Here is a 19278-nt window from a genome sequence, read left to right on the forward strand (position 1 = left end):
CCTTTTGTCCAGTTGAACGGCCTCTAATTCCTGCTGGGATGAGTCACTTGGGAAGTGCCCTCCTCCCTGCACTGACTCACTGCAGCCCCACTGCCTCCCCTCGCTCTCATCTAAATGTCACTGTGGCACCCCGAGCTGCTATTCTTAGCTCCTGCCCAAATTCTGCCCGTGCTTTTCAAAAAAAAACCCAAAAAACCACCCAAAAAGGGGCGAACAGCAAAGTGCCGCGGTGGGCTCGGTGGGGATTGCTCCGAGGAGCATCTCTGGAGTAACCTTGGAGCAGAACAGCACAGCAGCTGGACTCTGCACGGGGTGGAAGGTGCTTGGCACGCCTCACCTGGCCAGGTGTGCCAGGCTGGGACAGGACAGAGGACACAGAGCCCCTTCTGCATCAAATTCCAGCTCCAAACCCTGCCCTCGGGTGCCCCCCAAACCCCCAGCTCAGCTTTTAGCCCTGAGCAAGAACGGGATCCCAGTGCCTGCCAGTGCCTGCCCGTGTGGCAGTGGCTCCGTGGGCTGGCCCTGTGTCACCAGCCGTGTCACACCCCGCTGCTGTCACCCCACACTGCCAGCCAAAGGGACATTGCCACCCGCGCTCAGGATGTGGCTGGCACGCAGGAATTACCACAGAAGACACGAGGAACAGGCTGAGCGACCTGCTGCTGCTGGATTTTAAGTGCTACCAAGAGCATTTTTGTCTAGAGGTGACCCGGGAGAACCCGAAATGCTTTTTTGTGCCGTTTTTGCCCCTTCAGAGGGCAGCTGCCCTGCCTGCCGTCCCCATTGCCGGGCCAGGGCTCCTGTTTGTGTTCCTGCTCCCGGGGCCTCCCTGGCCTTCATTCCCTGGAAACACTGGATGCAGCGTGACCTGGGGTGATTCTCAACCTCTGCCCCGCTCCCCTCATCCCTAGGGACAGCAAAAAAACCCCCTGTTTTTCATGATTTCCCTTCCCAAATAAATAAATCGACGCTGGGAGCTGGGTTACCCACACACCCTGTCCTTGGCCCGGCCTGAGGCCGAGGATTGATGGGAACATTTCGGGTGGCTTATAAAGCGTGGAGATGCCAAAATGCCTTTTTCTCTGTGGAACAAGCAGCTCCAGTGCCTAAACCACAAGCACGGCTTCCTGCGAGACAAACAGGCCGCGGGGTGAAGCGGGGAGCGCTGCCTTGCCCCGGGGGAGGGAACATGGAGGATGCCGATTGTACTGGGGGGATTCGCTGAGCACAGGCTGCGGGAGGCACTGGGGAAACCCCAGGCCATGGCTGCGGGTCTGAGGCCGGGGAATGGCGGCGTTCCCGAGGGGAAGGAGGAGCTCGGCGGGCGCGGGGGGATCCCCGGGGCTGCGCCCGGGCTCGCCCCTCATGGCGCCGCCATCTTGCGCTTCCCCTTCCCCGCCGCTCTCCTTCCCCGCCGCCCTCTATGCAAATCACCCGCCATTCCCGCGCGCCGATTGGCCCCTCCCGCCCCATTGCGAAATATGCAAATAAGGACGTGGCGCGCCGCGCGGCGATTGGCTGAAATGCCCGCCCTCTCCCCGCGCCGCGCCCTCCACCCGTGTCGTCACCCACAGCGCGGGCTCTGATTGGCCAAAGCGCGAGGAAAGGCGCGCCCACCGCGGGTTTGGGGGGGCGCGGGGAAAGCGCATGAAGGTTCGAGAACGCGGGGCCGGCCGGCGCGCAACGCCCCCTTCCGGCGTGCGTCACGCACGGCAGGGACCAATCACTGGCGAGCGGGCGGGCGGGATCCGCGCGCTGATTGGTCAGAGCCGTGCGAGGGAGGCGTGGCCTTCTGGAAGGTTCTGGGCGGGTATAAAAGGGCGGCGCGGCGGTCGCGGGGCATTGAGCGAGTCGGAGCCGAGCTGAGAGGCTGCCCCGTGTGTGAACGAGAGACCGGGCCGGACTGCGGGTAACGGGGCTGGGGGCCACCACGGGCCACGGCAAGGGCGGGCGGGGACGGGGCTGCCTTGGAATGGCGCAGGGAGCGCGTTGGAGGCACCTTTGGGGTGACCTGGAAAAGGCGGAGGGGCCTCCCGGGTGATTTTGTGTCCTCAGGAACCGTTGTGCTGCGGGATGGGGAGGGAATGGCGGGTGGTGACCCGTTTTGGGCCGCTGGGATGCTGTTGTATGTCCCAGTATTTCCATATTTATCTCTTTGATGTGATCTGCCGCGGGAGGGGGAGGAGCGGGCACTCCGCTTTTTCCCCGCCGGTCTCCATTACTTTCTGCTGAGACGAGGGAGGGGAGAAAAAGGAAGGGCTGGAGGAGGCGCAGCGCCCATCTTGCCTCACTGGGGGGCGGCCCGGGGCGGTGCCGGGGCATAGCGGGCGCTGCAGTGCCCGGGGGTGGGGAACGGCCACGTGTGGGCTGCGGAGGTGATGGCCCCGGGGGGGATCGGTGTCGCAAGGGGCCGGGGCTGTGTTGGCACACGCGGCCCGCCCGCCGCGGACTCCATTTCCCGGCAGTCCCTGGGCACGCCCCGCCGCCGTGGTCACGTTGCGCGGGCGGCGCGGGGCACGCTGGGACTTGGAGTCCCCGGCCACGTGGCGCGGGGGACGCCCAGCGGCGGAGGCGGGGAGTGCAGGCGGGGCGCGCCGCGGGGCCACGTGGGGGAGCGGGGCCGGGATTCCAGGGGCATTCCAGGCCCACCCTGGGCCGGGATTCCAGGGGCATTCCAGGCCCATCCTGGGCTGGGATAACGGCTGGGATTGCAGGCTCATCCTGGGATTAATTCCCAGCGGTTTGGCCGGGAAGGGATGCAGTTATGACCCTTCACAGCGGGCTGCTCCCAGCCCAACCAGCCTTGCCATGAATATTTAAACAAAGAAATTACCACAATATTTGCAGCCAGGCAATATCATCTTCACTTTTAATTAATTATTTGTATTTATTTTTGTTTTCAGACAAGATGTCGAAGGGACCAGCTGTCGGGATTGATCTTGGCACCACCTATTCCTGTGTTGGCGTGTTCCAGCACGGGAAGGTGGAGATCATTGCCAACGACCAGGGCAACCGCACCACGCCGAGCTACGTGGCCTTCACGGACACCGAGAGGCTCATCGGTGATGCTGCCAAGAACCAGGTGGCCATGAACCCAACCAACACAGTCTTCGGTAAGGCTGCAGGATTGGCACGCTGCTTAATGATTAAAGAGATGTTTCCTGGCTGTGTGAATTATTAAGAATAGGGTTTTCTCTTAGGAGTTATATAGTTAAATTATTTCTAACCAGAATAAAGTTGCAATACTAAAATGTAGAATTTATTACAGGCAGGGAAAGTATTTGCCCTGTAGTAGGTTTTTCAGGGTAGCAGCCTTGAATAATCTTCATTAGTTTTCTTAACATAGTTTATGGCTGAGTATTTTTAGAGATATTAACGCTGGATTTATGCACGTTGAAGAGATGAAATTTAGTGAATGCAGCTGAATCTTTGCAAAGCACTAATAATGTTAAGGATTCTGATCTAGGATTTTCTGCTTTTTTAGTAAGAATTTTAGGTTCTTGGTTAAAAAATTAACATTATTAACGTATATAAATCGTGTTTTGCAGATGCGAAGCGGTTGATTGGGCGCAGGTTCGATGACTCTGTGGTGCAGTCTGACATGAAGCACTGGCCCTTCACCGTGGTGAACGATGCAGGCAGACCCAAGGTGCAGGTGGAGTACAAGGGCGAGACAAAGAGCTTCTACCCCGAGGAAATCTCCTCCATGGTTTTAACCAAAATGAAGGAAATCGCAGAGGCCTATCTTGGAAAGGTGAGTCTGGGGCTGGACAGGAATGTGGCGAGTGGTTGTGTGTGAGGATTACCACCCCTGACTGAGCTGTTTTGTGTTTGCAGACTGTTACCAATGCAGTAGTGACTGTCCCAGCCTATTTCAACGACTCCCAGCGCCAGGCCACGAAAGATGCCGGAACCATTGCAGGGCTCAACGTGCTGCGGATCATCAACGAGCCCACAGCAGCTGCCATTGCCTATGGGCTGGACAAGAAGGTATGGAGGGCTCTCTGTGCCTGGCTAGGGAGGAAGCTGTCTCAGTAGAAGTAGGAATTGAACAATAACCTGGATTTTTTCTGCAGGTTGGCGCTGAGAGAAACGTCCTCATCTTCGATCTGGGTGGTGGCACCTTCGATGTGTCCATCCTGACCATCGAAGACGGCATCTTCGAGGTGAAATCCACGGCAGGGGACACCCACCTGGGCGGCGAGGACTTCGACAACCGCATGGTGAACCACTTCATCGCAGAGTTCAAGCGCAAGCACAAGAAGGACATCAGCGAGAACAAGCGCGCCGTGCGCCGCCTGCGCACCGCCTGCGAGCGCGCCAAGCGCACGCTCTCCTCCTCCACGCAGGCCAGCATCGAGATCGACTCCCTCTACGAGGGCATCGACTTCTACACCTCCATCACCAGGGCTCGCTTCGAGGAGCTCAACGCCGACCTGTTCCGCGGCACGCTGGACCCCGTGGAGAAGGCGCTGAGGGACGCCAAGCTGGACAAGTCGCAGATCCACGACATCGTGCTGGTGGGGGGCTCCACGCGCATCCCCAAGATCCAGAAGCTGCTGCAGGACTTCTTCAACGGCAAGGAGCTCAACAAGAGCATCAACCCCGACGAGGCTGTGGCGTACGGAGCAGGTAATTGATCACTGTACAGCTCTTAGTGGTGTAGGGCCTGGATTTTCCACCTCAATCCTAAAGGTGTAAGAGTTGCCCTTGGACTTGCAATGATGAAGCAGATTCCAAAGCCATTCGTAGTTTCCACCAGAGGTCGAAAGGCTTGTGATGGTGCAAGTACCTTCCTTGGATGTCTGAGCGAGCCCTGCGTGCCAGCACGGTTCACCGGGGATGGTTTGCAGGGGTTTTAATGCTGTGTTTCTCTCCCCCCAGCTGTGCAGGCTGCCATCCTGTCTGGTGACAAGTCTGAGAACGTGCAGGACCTGCTGCTGCTGGACGTGACTCCCCTGTCCCTGGGTATTGAGACAGCTGGAGGGGTCATGACAGTCCTGATCAAGCGCAACACCACCATCCCCACCAAGCAGACCCAGACCTTCACAACTTACTCTGACAACCAGCCTGGGGTGCTGATCCAGGTGAGCACTGAGCTCTGGGGTGGTAACAGGACACTGGCAGGGCTTTCACTGGTTAACACTTTTTTTGGTTATTTAATTTTTAGGCCAGAGACATTAAATTCCTGTAATTTGTAAATTGCTGGTTGCTGTGATGAAAGTGACTCCAAAGCCATTCGTAGTTTCCACCAGAAGTCGAAAGACTTGTGTTGGTCCAAGTACCTTCCTTGGATGTCTGAGCGACCACATCCCCTCAGGATAACAATTAACCCATTATGACTTTAATGACATAATTGATGCTTTTCCTCCTTAGGTGTATGAAGGAGAACGTGCTATGACGAAGGACAACAACTTGCTGGGCAAGTTTGAGCTGACTGGCATTCCCCCTGCTCCCAGAGGGGTCCCTCAGATCGAGGTCACCTTCGACATCGATGCCAACGGCATCCTCAACGTGTCTGCTGTGGATAAGAGCACTGGCAAGGAGAACAAGATCACCATCACAAATGACAAGGGTAAGGATTTGCTGTCCTCCCCTTCTGTCTGTGGGAGAGCACTTAAAAAAAATGGTATTGCCCAAGCTCTGCCTGCTGTTTTAGTCAGAACTTGGCTGTAATCACATTTTTGTGTGAGCTTTTTTAAAAGTTGCAGTAATTAATAAATTTCATGTTCTGGGCCTCTTCTGCTCCCCCCAGATTAGAAGTGTGTAATGTTTGGGAATTAAAGATCATTCCCTAAGGACAGTCCATGCTCATGGTTTGTGTTCTCTGCAGGCCGTCTGAGCAAGGAAGACATTGAGAGGATGGTGCAGGAGGCAGAGAAGTACAAGGCAGAGGACGAGAAGCAGAGGGATAAGGTGTCCTCCAAGAACTCCCTGGAGTCCTATGCCTTCAACATGAAAGCCACCGTGGAAGATGAGAAGCTCCAGGGCAAGATCTCTGACGATGACAAGCAGAAAATCCTGGACAAATGCAACGAGATCATCAACTGGCTGGACAAGAACCAGGTATGTCAGCCCATTTCAGCTGCCAGGACCTGGCTGAGCCCCAGGGACACTCCAGGCAGGAGGAGGAGCGCTGGTTGCTGTGATGAAAGAGACTCCAAAGCCATTCGTAGTTTCCACCAGAAGTCTTTCCAAAGACTGGTGTTGGTCCAAGTACCTTCCTTGGATGTCTGAGCGACCACAGCTGGGGAGCACAGATAGCTCCCCATCCCTCCTGTTCCCTGGCTGCCTCCCAGGGACGTGGTGGTGTTAGGAACACTGCGAGATGCTAAACCAAGCAGGAAGAATTGTAACTCAAATAAAAGTGTGCCTTGGTGCTGGGGCTAAACCAGCCAAGGCTGTTAAAACGTGTGACCCAGGCAGTGCTGCTGCCTCCTGGGCTGTACCTGAAGTCCCAGAATGTTGAAATGCATCACCCAGGCAGTGCTGTGTCCTTGCTGGGCTGTGCCCATGAGTGCAGATTGTTAAAATCTGTCACCCAGGCAGTGTTGTATCCCTGCTGGGCTGTGCCTGTGAGTGCAGATTGCTGAAATGTGTCCCCCAGGCAGTGCTGTGTCCCTGCTGGGCTGTGCCCTGGAGCAGCAGCAGCCCCTGAGCTCTCATTTCTCTTGCAGACGGCCGAGAAGGAGGAGTTTGAGCACCAGCAGAAGGAGCTGGAGAAGGTTTGCAACCCCATCATCACCAAGCTGTACCAGAGTGCAGGAGGGATGCCCGGGGGGATGCCTGGAGGATTCCCTGGGGGTGGAGCTCCTCCCTCCGGGGGAGCCTCCTCTGGCCCCACCATCGAGGAGGTGGATTAAGGAGCCTGGGAAATGCATTCCACGAGCAGTTAGTGTTGGAGGAGACCCCCTCTGGGGGTGGGAGTGAAGGACCCAATCCTGTAGGCACATCTGGGTTTATTTTGCCAGATTAATAACTCCATAACTAAGCTGCTGTAAAAAAAAAAAATTAAAAAAAAAAAAGAAAAAATGGAACAAAAGCATTTTTTTTCTGGGCATTTTAAATACTTGAAAGTGTGCGCAGGTGGGAGGTGAATACCATTGCACTTTACAGTACTGTAAATGAGTGGGAATGCAATTCATGTCCTAAAGAATAAAAACTATTTAATGGGCATCACACTGTCTCTGCCTTCACTTGATTCTGCCAGCTGACCAGGGGAAGTCAAGGGAAAAGTGGAAATAAAGAGAAAAAGCCTAAATGCAGGTAATTGGTGCTGAACTGAGCATGATCCAGGTGGGCATTGCAGTGGGAAGAGGGGTTTGGAACAGGGGCTGCTTGAGCAGTTAGAGCCTGGGTGGGTTTTTTTGAGAGGAAATCTTGATTTTTTTTTTTTTTTTTTTCTGAGCTGTGGCAGAAAATCTCAGCATTAACCAGGTTTTTTAGATCAAGTCCAACCTATAAATTTTATCCTGCAAGTATGAGAATACTGGATAATTTTTCTTTAAGGAATTAATCTCAATTTGTAGGATGATTCAGGTGATTGGAGGTGTGGAGAATTGGCCAGCCAGGGAGGAGGCCTAGGGTGATGTTTTCAGCAATACTTGGCTGAAATAATAGCTAATACAAAAATTAATATTATGTATGCAAATAGTATTTTATTAAAGTTTATTTGCATAATATTTTATGAGAAAAACCTCTCTGCTGTATGTACAAATATATATTTATGTAGTGCCAGTGGAGGAATAATTGAATTGCAGTTAAAGTCAGAAAATTCCTAGAGCAGTACCCGGTGGAAGGAACTTGGGAGAGATGATCCAGTCTGGGCTTGAAAATATTTTGTGTTGCAGACCCTGTCAAATGCAGGGGCCTTGCCGTGACTCCCCTTGAGCCATTCCTGATCCCTGCCTGGGATCTCGGCAGAAATCCTCCCCTCCCTGAGGGCCAGCCCTGATCCCTTGAGTTCCATGTGTTTTCCTTCGTTTTTGGGTTATTCCAGAGCTGGGTGGAACCTGAGCACTGGCTTTACATGAAAATGTAATGGGCAAAATTCAATCATGGAATTATTCCCTGTTCCCTTTCCCAGGCAGGGTTCAGCCATTCCTAGGGAAGCTGAGACCCAGAATATTCCAGTGTCCCTCCCTCAGCTCCATGAGCCCCCACTGTGCTCTGGGACATCCCTGGGCTCATTTGGGGCAAAACCCTCCCTGAGTGCTCGTCCCTGTTTCATCCCAAACACCTCTGGAGGAACTCCCAGCCCAATCCAGGTGACTTTGGTCCTTGCTGTCCCCAGAGTGCTCTGCCAGTTCTGAGAATCCCCCAGTAATAACCGGGGGATAATGAAGAATTAATTAACCACACAAAATGCGGAAGGAATTTAGAAGGATTTAAATACATTTTGATTTGGGGGCACTGCTGGTGCTGGGCCACCAGATAGCAGCACCTGCCCAGGAATGGCACAGAGCTCCCTTTTTTTGGGATATCACCTTTTTGGGACATCACTTTTTTGGGTCCCTTTTTTTGGTTGCCCCTCTGGGTTTGAATTACATCACCCCTAATTATTTATGGTGTTTAATATGATCCAGAGCAGCGCCTCCCATTAAGAGTGTGCAAGGTTTTTTGTTGCCTCGAGGGCCACAAAATGGAAATGGGGTTTGGAGAGTGGTGGTTTGGGGTATTTAGTGGGGTAAAGGAGTTCCTGGGGGCTGTCAGAGCTCTGATCCAAACCCACAGCCTGGTGGGGCTCAGGGAGGAGGGTTCAGAGGGGAAATCCTACAAGCACAGCTCTGGGATGTGTGGGACTCAGGGGACAGCAGGAGCTGAACTAGGGCAGCAAGTCAACAAATGAGTGAAAACATCGAATTTATGGGATTCTTGCATTGATCACAACAAGGAAACCAAATTAAAAAAACAAACAAACAAACAAAACCCCAAACAAACAAACAAAAAAAAAACCTACCAAAAATAATAAAAACCCCTCAGGAAAGGTGACAGCTGGCTGTAAGGAAAGGCATGGACAGACTGGTTGGAAATTTTCATATATATCCAGTCCTGGTACCAGGGGGCAGGGCATGGGTTTATTCCTAATCCTGGTACCTAACAAGGTGTGGGGTTTACCTAATCCTATACCTAACAAAATCTGGGTTTATTTCTAATCTTGTGCATAACAAGGTGTGGGGTTTACCTAATCCTGTATCTAACAAAATCTGGGTTTATAGCTAATCCTGTACCTAATAAAGTGTAGGTTTATTCCTAATCTGGTACCTAACAAGGCTATTACGGTTTATATTTATTGCTGTACCTAACAAGGTGTGGGTTTTACTTAATCCTGTACCTAACAAGGTGGGTCTATTCCTAATCCTCCTACCTAACAAAGTGCGGGTTAATTCCTAATCCTGTGCCTAACAAGGTGTGGGGTTTACCTAATCCTATACCTAACAAAATCTGGGTTTATACCTAATAAAGTGTGTGGGTTTATTCCAATCCTATACCCAACAAGGTGTGGGTTTATTCCTAATCCTGCACCTAACAAAGTCTTGGTTTACACCTAATCCTGGTACCTAACAAGGTGTGGGGTTTACCTAATCCTATACCTAACAAAACCTGGGTTTATACCTAATCCTGTAGCTAATAAAGTGTGAGTTTATTCCTAATCCTGTACCTAACAAAATCCGGGTTTACACCTAGTCCTGTACCTAACAAGGTGTGGGGTTTTACCTAATCCTGTACCTAATAAAGTGGGAGTTTATTCCTAATCCTGGTACCTAACAAGGCTTTTAAGGTTTATACCTAATCCTGTACCTAACAAGGTGTGGGGTTTACCTAATCCTATACCTAAAAAAAATCTGGGTTTATTCCTAATCCTGTACCTAACAAGATGTGGGTTTTACCTAATCCTGTACCTAACAAGATGTGGGTTTTACCTAATCCTGTATTTAACAAGGAAAGAGTTTTTACCTAATCCTGTACCTAACAAAGTCTGGGTTTATACCTAATCCTCTACCTAATAAAGTGTGTGTGTTTATTCCAATCCTATACCCAACAAGGTGTGGATTTATTCCTAATCCTGTACCTAACAAAGTCTGGGTTTACACCTAGTTCTGGTACCTAACAAGGTGTGGGTTTTAGCTAATCCTGTACCTAATAAAGTGTGGGTTTATTCCTAATCCTGTACCTAACAAGATGTGGGTTTATTCATAATCCTGTACCTAGAAGAAATGGGTTTATTCCTGATCCTGGTATCTAACAAGGTATGGGTTTATTCCTTATCCTGTGCCTAACAAGGAAAGGGTTTTTACCTAATCCTATACCTAACAAAACCTGGGTTTATACCTAATCCTGTAGCTAATAAAGTGTGGGTTTATTCCTAATCCTGTACCTAACAAGGCTATTGAGGTTTATACCTAATCCTTGTACCTAACAAGGTGTGGGTTTTACCTAATCCTCTACCTAACAAGGTGGGTTTATTCCTAATCCTGGTACCTAACAAAGTCTGGGTTTACACCTAGTTCTGGTACCTAGCAAGGTGTGGGTTCATTCCTAATCCCGTACCTAGAAGAAATGGGTTTATTCACACACACTACCCAGCACACACACACTCAGCCCCCTCCTCCTCCTCCTCCCTGCCCTTCCTCCCGTCCCTCCCCACCCTCACCCCCTCGCTGCTGATTCCCCCAGTGCCTCCCTCTGTTCCCGGGATGATTTCCCACCGGGCAGCAGGGCTGATTCCTCTCACCACATCTCCCTGCCCTCCTTCCACAGGCGACGTTTAGGCCGAGCCTAACGTGTCACGAGCCGCCTGCAGCCGGCATTAGGCTGTAATTTGAAAGTGAGTGAAGCGATAATGCCGCGCTCCCCGCTTTTGTGAGCCTGCATTAATGCAGCTCTGCCAGCGCCAGGCATCGACTGCCACTAATAGTGCGAGGGAGGGTGGCAAAATTGGGGCTGATGCAGGAAATAAAGGGTATTGACCAGCCCACTGCAGCGCCACAGCGGCCTTTAATCTATTACTGCCCTTGATGGGGGTGTTTTAATGCAACTTTAGTGACAATCACATTTGCAGTCCCCACTCTGCCTGCTGCGAGGGCGGCAGGGCTCGGCTCAGGCTGTGGCTCGGAGCTCATAGGTATTGATCGTGGCCAGGCTCAGGGCTCTGGGTTATAATTATTTCATTAAACCATTTAATGGTTATCAAATATGAACCCCTCTCCTGTTCCATTTAGGAATTATTGCAATTGTTAATCCATGTCAAGCTTATTTTACTGAAATTGGTTGGTGCTCCCAAGTGCCCCTCCCTGTGTATTGATCCCAGGAGAGCCCTTGGGTTTGGATCCCAGTGATCCTGCATTAAAGAAAATCCCAAATGAGAGCAGGACACCCTGATCCCCCCTCAGAGCTGGTTTTTGGTGGGGTCACAGTGGAGGAGGTGCTCAGGCTCTCTCCTTACACCCCAACCTGGAGGAACAGACTGCAGCCAGGGCAGGTTTGGGTTGGATTTTGGGGAAAGGTTCTTCCCCCAGAGCTCATAGGTGTTGATCGTGGCCAGGCTCAGGGCTCTGGGTTATAATTATTTCATTAAACCATTTAATGGTTATCAAATATGAACCCCTCTCCTGTTCCATTTAGGAATTATTGCAATTGTTAATCCATGTCAATCCATTATTTTTCCGAAATTGGCTGATGTTCCCAAGTGCCCCTCCCTGTGCATTGATCCCAGGAGAGCCCTTGTGGCTGGATCCCAGTGATCCTGCATTAAAGAAAATCCCAAATGAGAGCAGGACACCCTGATCCCCCCTCAGAGCTGGTTTTTGGTGGGGTCACAGGGGTGGAGATGCTCTCTCCTTACACCCCAACCTGGAGGAACAGATTGGAGGCAGGGCAGGTTTGGGTTGGATTTTGGGGAAGGTTCTTTGTGGGATTTGGGCTTGGCTTTTTTCTTTTAAAGTGAATTGTGAATTCCTCTTCATTTCACTTTTCCTCCTCATGAATGGCACATTGAGTCAGGGTTCAATTCCTGGAGCTGGAAAATCCCACAGGAGCTGTGGGAATCCCAGGGACTCTCATCAGCTGCCCCAGGGCTCCCTCCTGCCCTCTCCCCCAGCCCAAATCACCCAGATGGAGAAAAACCGGATGAGCCCAGGTGTGGGGAGCCTTTGGAATGCATTTGTATTCCAGATCCATTGGAGCCTCTATTCCTTGGCACCTTTCCATTAAAGCCCTGGATGCTCTGGAAGAAGCTATATCTTAATTTGAGCAAAGTGATTCCAGTTTCCGTGGGCAGGCAGTGCAGTTCCTGCAGAGTCCTTTATCAGTATTCTGTGCTGCCTCCTGGCAGCTGCTCATTTGCTGTTGCCTCAACCTGTGCTGACCTCATTTTCTCTCACAGAGCAGTGAAGGATTTGGTAAAAATTAGTTATATTAGTGGCTCCCGATCCAGCCAGTTTATTTGTGATATGACAAATATTTCAGCCATTAGGATCTTTCCATCTCTTAGCAGCTTAAATGCACTCACTTATATTCCAAATCACTGCTTAATTTAAAAGCCTATTTGTGCAGATTGGCGCAGGCAGGGAAAAAACCTGCGGAACACTCACCCCTCCAAAGAGGGCTGAGGGATTGGATCCCCACTCCATAACTTCACAGTGCCTCTAATCACTCTGAGCACGCCAGGAGCACAGCAATTCCACGGAGGAAGGGGGGCAGGGCACGGATGGAGGCTGGCTGTGCCTCAGTTTCCCCTCAGGATGCCTTGGGAAGGCTGGCCTAGAACAGAAGTAAAGAATCACAGAATCCCAGAATCAAAGAATCACACAGAATCCCAGAATAATGAGGTTGGAAGGGAGCTTTAAGATCATCGAGGCCAACCCATGCCCTCACACCCCAACCAGACCCTAGCACCAAGTGCCATGTCCAGCCTTTTTTTAAACACATCCAGAGATGCTGATTCCACCAGCTCCCTGGGCAGAGCATTCTTTATTTATTATTCTTTCAGTGATTTTTTTCCCCTAATATCCAACCTATCCCTTCCCTGACGGTGCTGAGACTGTGTCCTCTGGTTCTGTCAGTGCTGCTGGTGGAAGAGACCAACCCCACCTGTCTAGAACATCCCTTCAGGAATTGTAGAGAGCAGTGAGGTCACCTCTGAGCCTCCCCTTCCCCAGGCTAAACAGCCCCAGCTCCTTCAAACGTTCCTCACAGGGCTTGTGTTCCAAGCCCCTCACCAGCCTTGCTGCCTCCTCTGGACCTGCTCAAACATCTCAACATCCTTCCCAAACTGAGGGGCCAGAACTGGACACAGCACTCAGGAAATAAAGCAGGGATTTATTCAAAGGATCTCCTCCATGGATCCACCTTGGGCAGCACAAGAGCCCAGCCAGGGCTGCACCCAGGATGAACCCAAATGGTCCCAGGATGAACCCAAATGGTCCCAAAAGGAACCCAAGATGAACCCAAATGGTCCCAAAAGGAACCCAAGATGAACCCAAATGGTCCCAAAATGCACCCAAGATGAACCCAAATGGTCCCAAAATGCACGAGCGCTGCCGGGGTCTCTCCCTGGGCTCAGCTCTGCTCCATGTGCACATTGCAGTTCAGTGTCCAATCCCAGCTGCAGCCCCTGCAGTCCCATCCTGCTTGTTTTTCTCTCTCCAGCCCACGGGGTTTGTGCTCCTGGGCTGAGATTTGGATCATTTGTCCTTGGTGCCCAGCTGGAGCAGGAATTGTTTTGGAATTACTGCTTGTGTCAGCTGGGATGTTTGAACTCATATTTCACCATGAAGTAGCTCTAAATTTTTACAGTAGGTCATGGCAGAGGATTCTGACTGAAAACAATTATCCTTGATAAATTCTCCTGCACCTTTCACAATCAGGGAGTGATGGAGACACATTTAACTGCAAGGAAAAGCTCCACAAACCAGAGCAAACTCTAATTCTTGCTCAGCCTCACTCCTGAACTCGCAAGGCTCTGGGAGTTCAGATGCTGATGGAAGTGGATCGATTTTCCCCTATATTGAAAGCTTCCAAAAAAAAAAACCAAACCCTCCTCAACAAAAAAAACCCCAACCCACCTCCCGGGCTGCAAGTCCCATGGTTCCAATTAAAATCACCTGTTAACTTAAAAAGGTCTCTTTTTAAAAAGGGTTTAAAAGATTTTCATTTAATTGATTCCACGTAAAATGCCCTTTACAATTACCACTATAAACTACTTGTTTCCCACTGAGTAAGACCCAATTTGAGATGTTTATCAAGACTTTGCACTCTTTCCACTCTCCATACTGAGTTCTTAAATTCTTTATTGACAGCTTGCATCTGTCAGCCGGGGATATTTTTAGTTTGTGGCAAGAAAGCTTTTAAAAGGTTGTAATGGCTTGATTTTGCAGTCTCTGTAGCCTCAAGAAAGAAATCAGCTCGAAATGGCCTCGCAAGTGGGGGCAGCGCTGGGTGCCCCTCGTTTCAGAGCAGGAAAACGCCAGGATTTCACAAATTTCTCCGTATTTCCATAAAGGTTCAGTGCAGAAATCACCCTCCCCCTCGGATTTCTGGAATTTTTTCTCTCTTTCCCTGAAATTCTTTAAAATTAATAAAATTGTGGCGCTGATTGGGTCCTCCTCAATCTCTGACTTTCACTGTGGGGTTCATTGAGGACTTTGGGGCTGATCCCTGTGGGTGATTCCAACCCAGAATATTCCTTAATTTGTCCTCAAAATACTGATATAATAATAATATCAACAATATCAATAATAACAATAACAACAATAATAATGTGAAAGAATAAAAATCATATAACAATAACAACAATAATAACAATAATAACAATAATAACAATAACAATAATAATAATAATAAACAATTCCATTGAGGTGAGTTTGCTGTACAAAACCCATTTATTTGGCCCCATTTGTTGTCTCATTGTGCAGATTTAATTTCATTTTTTCAGCAAGAAAATGATCCAGAAATCAAAGCCCAGCTTGTTGGGTTTTTGGAGCCTTGGTGGATTTTAGTCTGGGGATTTTCCTTTGGGGAAAAGCAGCTCCCTTTTCCTTTCTCTTCTCTGGGGAAAGAAGAATTCTCCAATTTTCCAGCCCAGGAACATTGAATTATTGCAGAGTTTTGAGAAATTAGTTGATTTCTGTAGCCCTGTCTCTCAGAGCTTGTGAAATACAAATATTTTAGCAGCAAAAATCCCTTTTTCTGCAGTTTTTTGATTGAGGAAATAAATTCTTCAAATCAAGGAGGGTTGAAATATTGGTTTTTTTCAGGAATCAAACAATTCCTGTAACCCCAACTCTCACAGCTTGTGAAATATTAATATTTTAGCAGTAAAAATCCCTTTTTTTTCCGTAGTTTTACACCTTTGACTTCGGGAAAAAAAAAGAATTCTCCAACTCTTCATCCCAGGAGTGTTGAATTCTTGCAGTGATTCAAGAAATCAAACAATTCCTGTACCCCCAACTCTAAGAAATTGTAAAATACAAATATTTTACCTGCAAAAATCCCTTTTTCTTTTACCTCCAACTCTCAGAAATTGTGAAATATGAATATTTTAGTAGCAAAAATCCCCTTTTTCTGCAGTTTTACCCCTTTGACCCCTCAGGTTGCAGGAGCCAGGGAGGGAAGGGATCTGCAGAGGGATCTTCACCTGCTGCCTCCAGGGAGCTGCTGGGAATTGGCTTTTCCCAGAAAAACTGGGAAAATTGGGGAGGGAAATGGGAAAAATGGGGAAAAATGGGAAAAAAACTTGGAAAAACTGGGAAAAAACTGAGAAAAACTGGGGGGAAAATGGGAAAAATGGGGAAAAATTGGAAAAAACTTGGAAAAGCTGGGAAAAAATCTTGGAAAAACTGGGAAAAATGGAAAAAAAAGCAAACTGGGAAAAACCTGGGAAAAACTGGGAAAAATAGGGAAAAAATGGGAAAAAACTGGGAAAATCTGGGAAAAAACTGGGGAAAATGGGAAAAATGGGGGGAAATGGGGAAAAACGGAGGAAAACGGGAGAGAAACTGAGAAACTGGGAGAAAAATGGGAAAAAATGTGAAAAAACTAGGAAAAGCTGGGAAAACTGGGGTTTGTGAGTCCTTCAGGCCCCAAAAGGAAAGAGATTTTTCTCCCTGGCAGTCAGAATGGATAGAATTGAACAAATATCACCCCAGGAGAGGTTTTTTTTTTCCTTGTAAACCCATTTGTGTCTCCATTAAAGAGAAGGAAAACGCTTCCCCTCAGCCCCTACACCCTGAGCATCCTTCCCAGCACACAAAAATAAACCACAGCCCTCCTAAAACTGGGGCTGGCATCTCCTGCACTTTGCTCTGCCTGCATTTCTGCCTTTTCCAACATTATTTTTGGGGAAAAAAGCGCCATTTTTGGGGATAAAAAAAGCAATTTTTGCCTTTTTTGGTGGCTCTCTCAGCAGCAGTGCCACGATTTCTCATTAATAAAACACATTTTAAGTCTCCTTAAACCCAGCCCAGCTCTCTGACCTGGGCTTGCTGCTGATAAAAGCCCCTCCTAAATTTCCAAAACCCCTCCTAAATTACCCCAATTAGACTTTGATGAGCACGGAGTTTGTTTCCACACTTTAAATTCAATTTCTACCCAGACCAAGAGAGAAAACCTTACAGCCCCTGACTAATTACAAACCACAACAGGTTAAAGTGTCCAGCACCAAGGTGATAAATATGGGCATAATTATGGGGTTATTGTCGGGGCTTAATTAGGAGAGCTGTAATTAGCTTCTTTTTCCCAATTTTCATTGAGCAGCCAACCAAAATCAAATGGAAAATATTTTCATTTAAAAGGCATTGCCAGCACAGGGGTGCTGGAAGAGATTTAATTATTCATTGATAACGACAAGGGGGAGAAATCATTTCTTTTGTGCCAGGAGGGGGAAAAATTGAGGTTGTCAGGCAAAAAATGAACCCCCAGCAGCTTTAACCTGGAATTTTGGTGTCAGCCTGTGAAGAATTCTGGGAGTCCTCGCCTTCACTCTGCTGAGGTTTCATCTGCAAACTTTAATTTGCAAAATTTCCTTGTTTTTTAGGGGGGTGAGGGGGTGCTGGGCTCCCCAGGCACCCCAAATTCCCTGGGTTTGTCCCCAGGAACACCAAATTTCTTCTTCTTTTTGTCCCCAAGAACCCAAATTTTCCTGATTTTAGGTCTCCAAGCACCACAAATTTCCTGGTCTTTGGTCACCAACCACCCCAAATTTCCTGTTTTAAGGTCCACAAGCACCCCAAATTTCCTGGTTTTGTCCCCAAACTCCCCTACTCTCCTGATTTTTGGTCCCCAAGCACTCCAAATTTCCTGGTTTAGGACCCTAAGAACCCCAAATTTGTTGGTTTTGGTCCTCAAGCACCCCTAATTTCCTCCTTTTAGATCTCCAAGCCCCCCAAATTTCCTCTTTTTTGTATCCAAGCACCCCAAATTTCCTGTTAGGTCCCCAAGAACCCAAAATTTGCTGATTTTTGGTCCTCAAGCCCCCCAGATTTCCTGTTTTTGGTCCTCAGGCACCCCAAATTTCCTGGTTTTGGTCTCCAGGCACCCCAAATTTCCTGTTTTTGGTCTCCTGGCACCCCAAATTTCCTGCTTTTTGCTCCCTCCAGCTGCTCAGGGCTCGGGGGCTGTTTCAGGACCATCAGAGGGGGTTCAAACACCACGGCTCCGAGCTGAGCTCTGCTCCTTCCAAAGGAAAAAGGGAGAGAATTGAAACTTTGAGAGGCAGCTCCCAGGCGTGGCTTTGCCAGGGACAGCAGCAGATTTTAATTCAGGTGCCCAGGCTCTAATTAAGCCTTTCTGCTGTTGATATTTGAAATATTTGTGCTGTCAGAGCCTCCTTGAAGCTGCCAGGGGCTGATGGAGCCTGCAAAACTCTCCCTCTGCACCCCACAGGATCTCCATCCTCTGAATAAGGGGAAAAATCTCAAAAAATGCTCATTTTCCTTAAAGTTAAACAAAATAACCAATCCCTGGTCCCTGCTGGTGTGGTGGCAACAGGGCACAAGGCGTATTTAACACCTCAGGGATTTTTTGGGGGGGTTTTTTTGGGTTTTTTTTCCCAAGGAACCCCTGGTGCTGCACATCCCCCTGGATTTGCTGCTCATTTGCTGGCCCTGAAATCCTTCCCCGTGGCCGAGCTGAGCAGATGAGCCTCCAGGATCCTTCCCTTTCTTGTGCATTTAGGGGTGAAAAATCGGCAGCAAGGATTCAATTAGCATCATATCTGAGCCTGCATCCACATTTGGGCCTGACAAAAGCAGCATCTGCCTCATTAGGAGTTGCTTAATTAATCCTGACATGGCCAGTTATTATATGGTAACAATGTGCTCTGGGTGAATTCTTGGAGGGGAAGGGATGGGGCAATCATGAAAAGATGATTTTCTTCTTTTTTCTTGGAGCTCCTTTCAGCATTAAAAGCTGGGGCTGACCTCGTGCCTTGCCTCATTCACAGAAAAGTGATTTCTGACCTAGGTGGGGCTGATTTGCCTCTGGAAGTTTGGGTTTATTTGTAATTTTTTTTTTTTTTTCCAGCAGAAAATTCATGGTCAAAACTGGCAGGAAGGTTTGTAAATCGTGCGGGATGGATTCATGTGTTACATGACAATTAAAGTTGCCTTAATTGCTTTTCCTGAGGATGATTAAGACAAACTTAATCAGGCAGGATCTCAGTGGAAAACCTGGAAACTCCTTTTGGAGCTCACAAACTCTTCTCAAGCAGCTCCACACCAACTGCAGAGCTCTGCTGTGGTGATGAGTTTAAATTTGCTTCAACACCTTGAGGGCCTTCCTTCCTTCCTTCCTTCCTTCCTTCCTTCCTTCCTTCCTTCCTTCCTTCCTTCCTTCCTTCCTTCCTTCCTTCCTTCCTTCCTTCCTTCCTTCCTTCCTTCCTTCCTTCCTTCCTTCCTTCCTTCCTTCCTTCCTTCCTTCCTTCCTTCCTTCCTTCCTTCCTTCCTTCCTTCCTTCCTTCCTTCCTTCCTTCCTTCCTTCCTTCCTTCCTTCCTTCCTTCCTTCCTTCCTTCCTTCCTTCCTTCCTTCCTTCCTTCCTTCCTTCCTTCCTTCCTTCCTTCCTTCCTTCCTTCCTTCCTTCCTTCCTTCCTTCCTTCCTTCCTTCCTTCCTTCCTTCCTTCCTTCCTTCCTTCCTTCCTTCCTTCCTTCCTTCCTTCCTTCCTTCCTTCCTTCCTTCCTTCCTTCCTTCCTTCCCATAATAAACAGGAATATTTCTATTTTTGGTCCATACCCAATGCACTGAATCCCAGATTCACCAGGACACACAAATCTGAACTCCTT

At 49.0% G+C, this 19278-nt stretch overlaps 1 protein-coding gene and 3 non-coding genes across 4 annotated transcripts; all 4 read left to right on the plus strand.

The window, feature by feature from the left end:
* The first annotated feature begins 1771 nt into the window (after positions 1–1771).
* HSPA8 (heat shock protein family A (Hsp70) member 8) lies at positions 1772–7179 on the plus strand. The gene is made up of 9 exons (XM_064397588.1): positions 1772–1909; positions 2904–3113; positions 3549–3754; positions 3838–3990; positions 4077–4632; positions 4885–5087; positions 5377–5575; positions 5834–6066; positions 6678–7179. Exons 2-9 carry the CDS (start codon positions 2909–2911, stop codon positions 6861–6863), a joined length of 1941 nt encoding a protein of 646 aa, XP_064253658.1. The 5' UTR covers positions 1772–1909; positions 2904–2908; the 3' UTR covers positions 6864–7179.
* LOC135285624 (small nucleolar RNA SNORD14) lies at positions 4717–4813 on the plus strand. The gene has a single exon (XR_010350416.1). It is a non-coding gene; the product is annotated as a small nucleolar RNA SNORD14 (small nucleolar RNA).
* On the plus strand, positions 5210–5306 carry LOC135285626 (small nucleolar RNA SNORD14). The gene has a single exon (XR_010350419.1). It is a non-coding gene; the product is annotated as a small nucleolar RNA SNORD14 (small nucleolar RNA).
* Positions 6141–6241, plus strand: LOC135285625 (small nucleolar RNA SNORD14). The gene has a single exon (XR_010350418.1). It is a non-coding gene; the product is annotated as a small nucleolar RNA SNORD14 (small nucleolar RNA).
* Positions 7180–19278: the final 12099 nt, after the last annotated feature.

Source organism: Passer domesticus, chromosome 23 (genome assembly GCF_036417665.1).
Source record: "Passer domesticus isolate bPasDom1 chromosome 23, bPasDom1.hap1, whole genome shotgun sequence".
Taxonomy (NCBI): Eukaryota; Metazoa; Chordata; class Aves; order Passeriformes; family Passeridae; genus Passer; species Passer domesticus.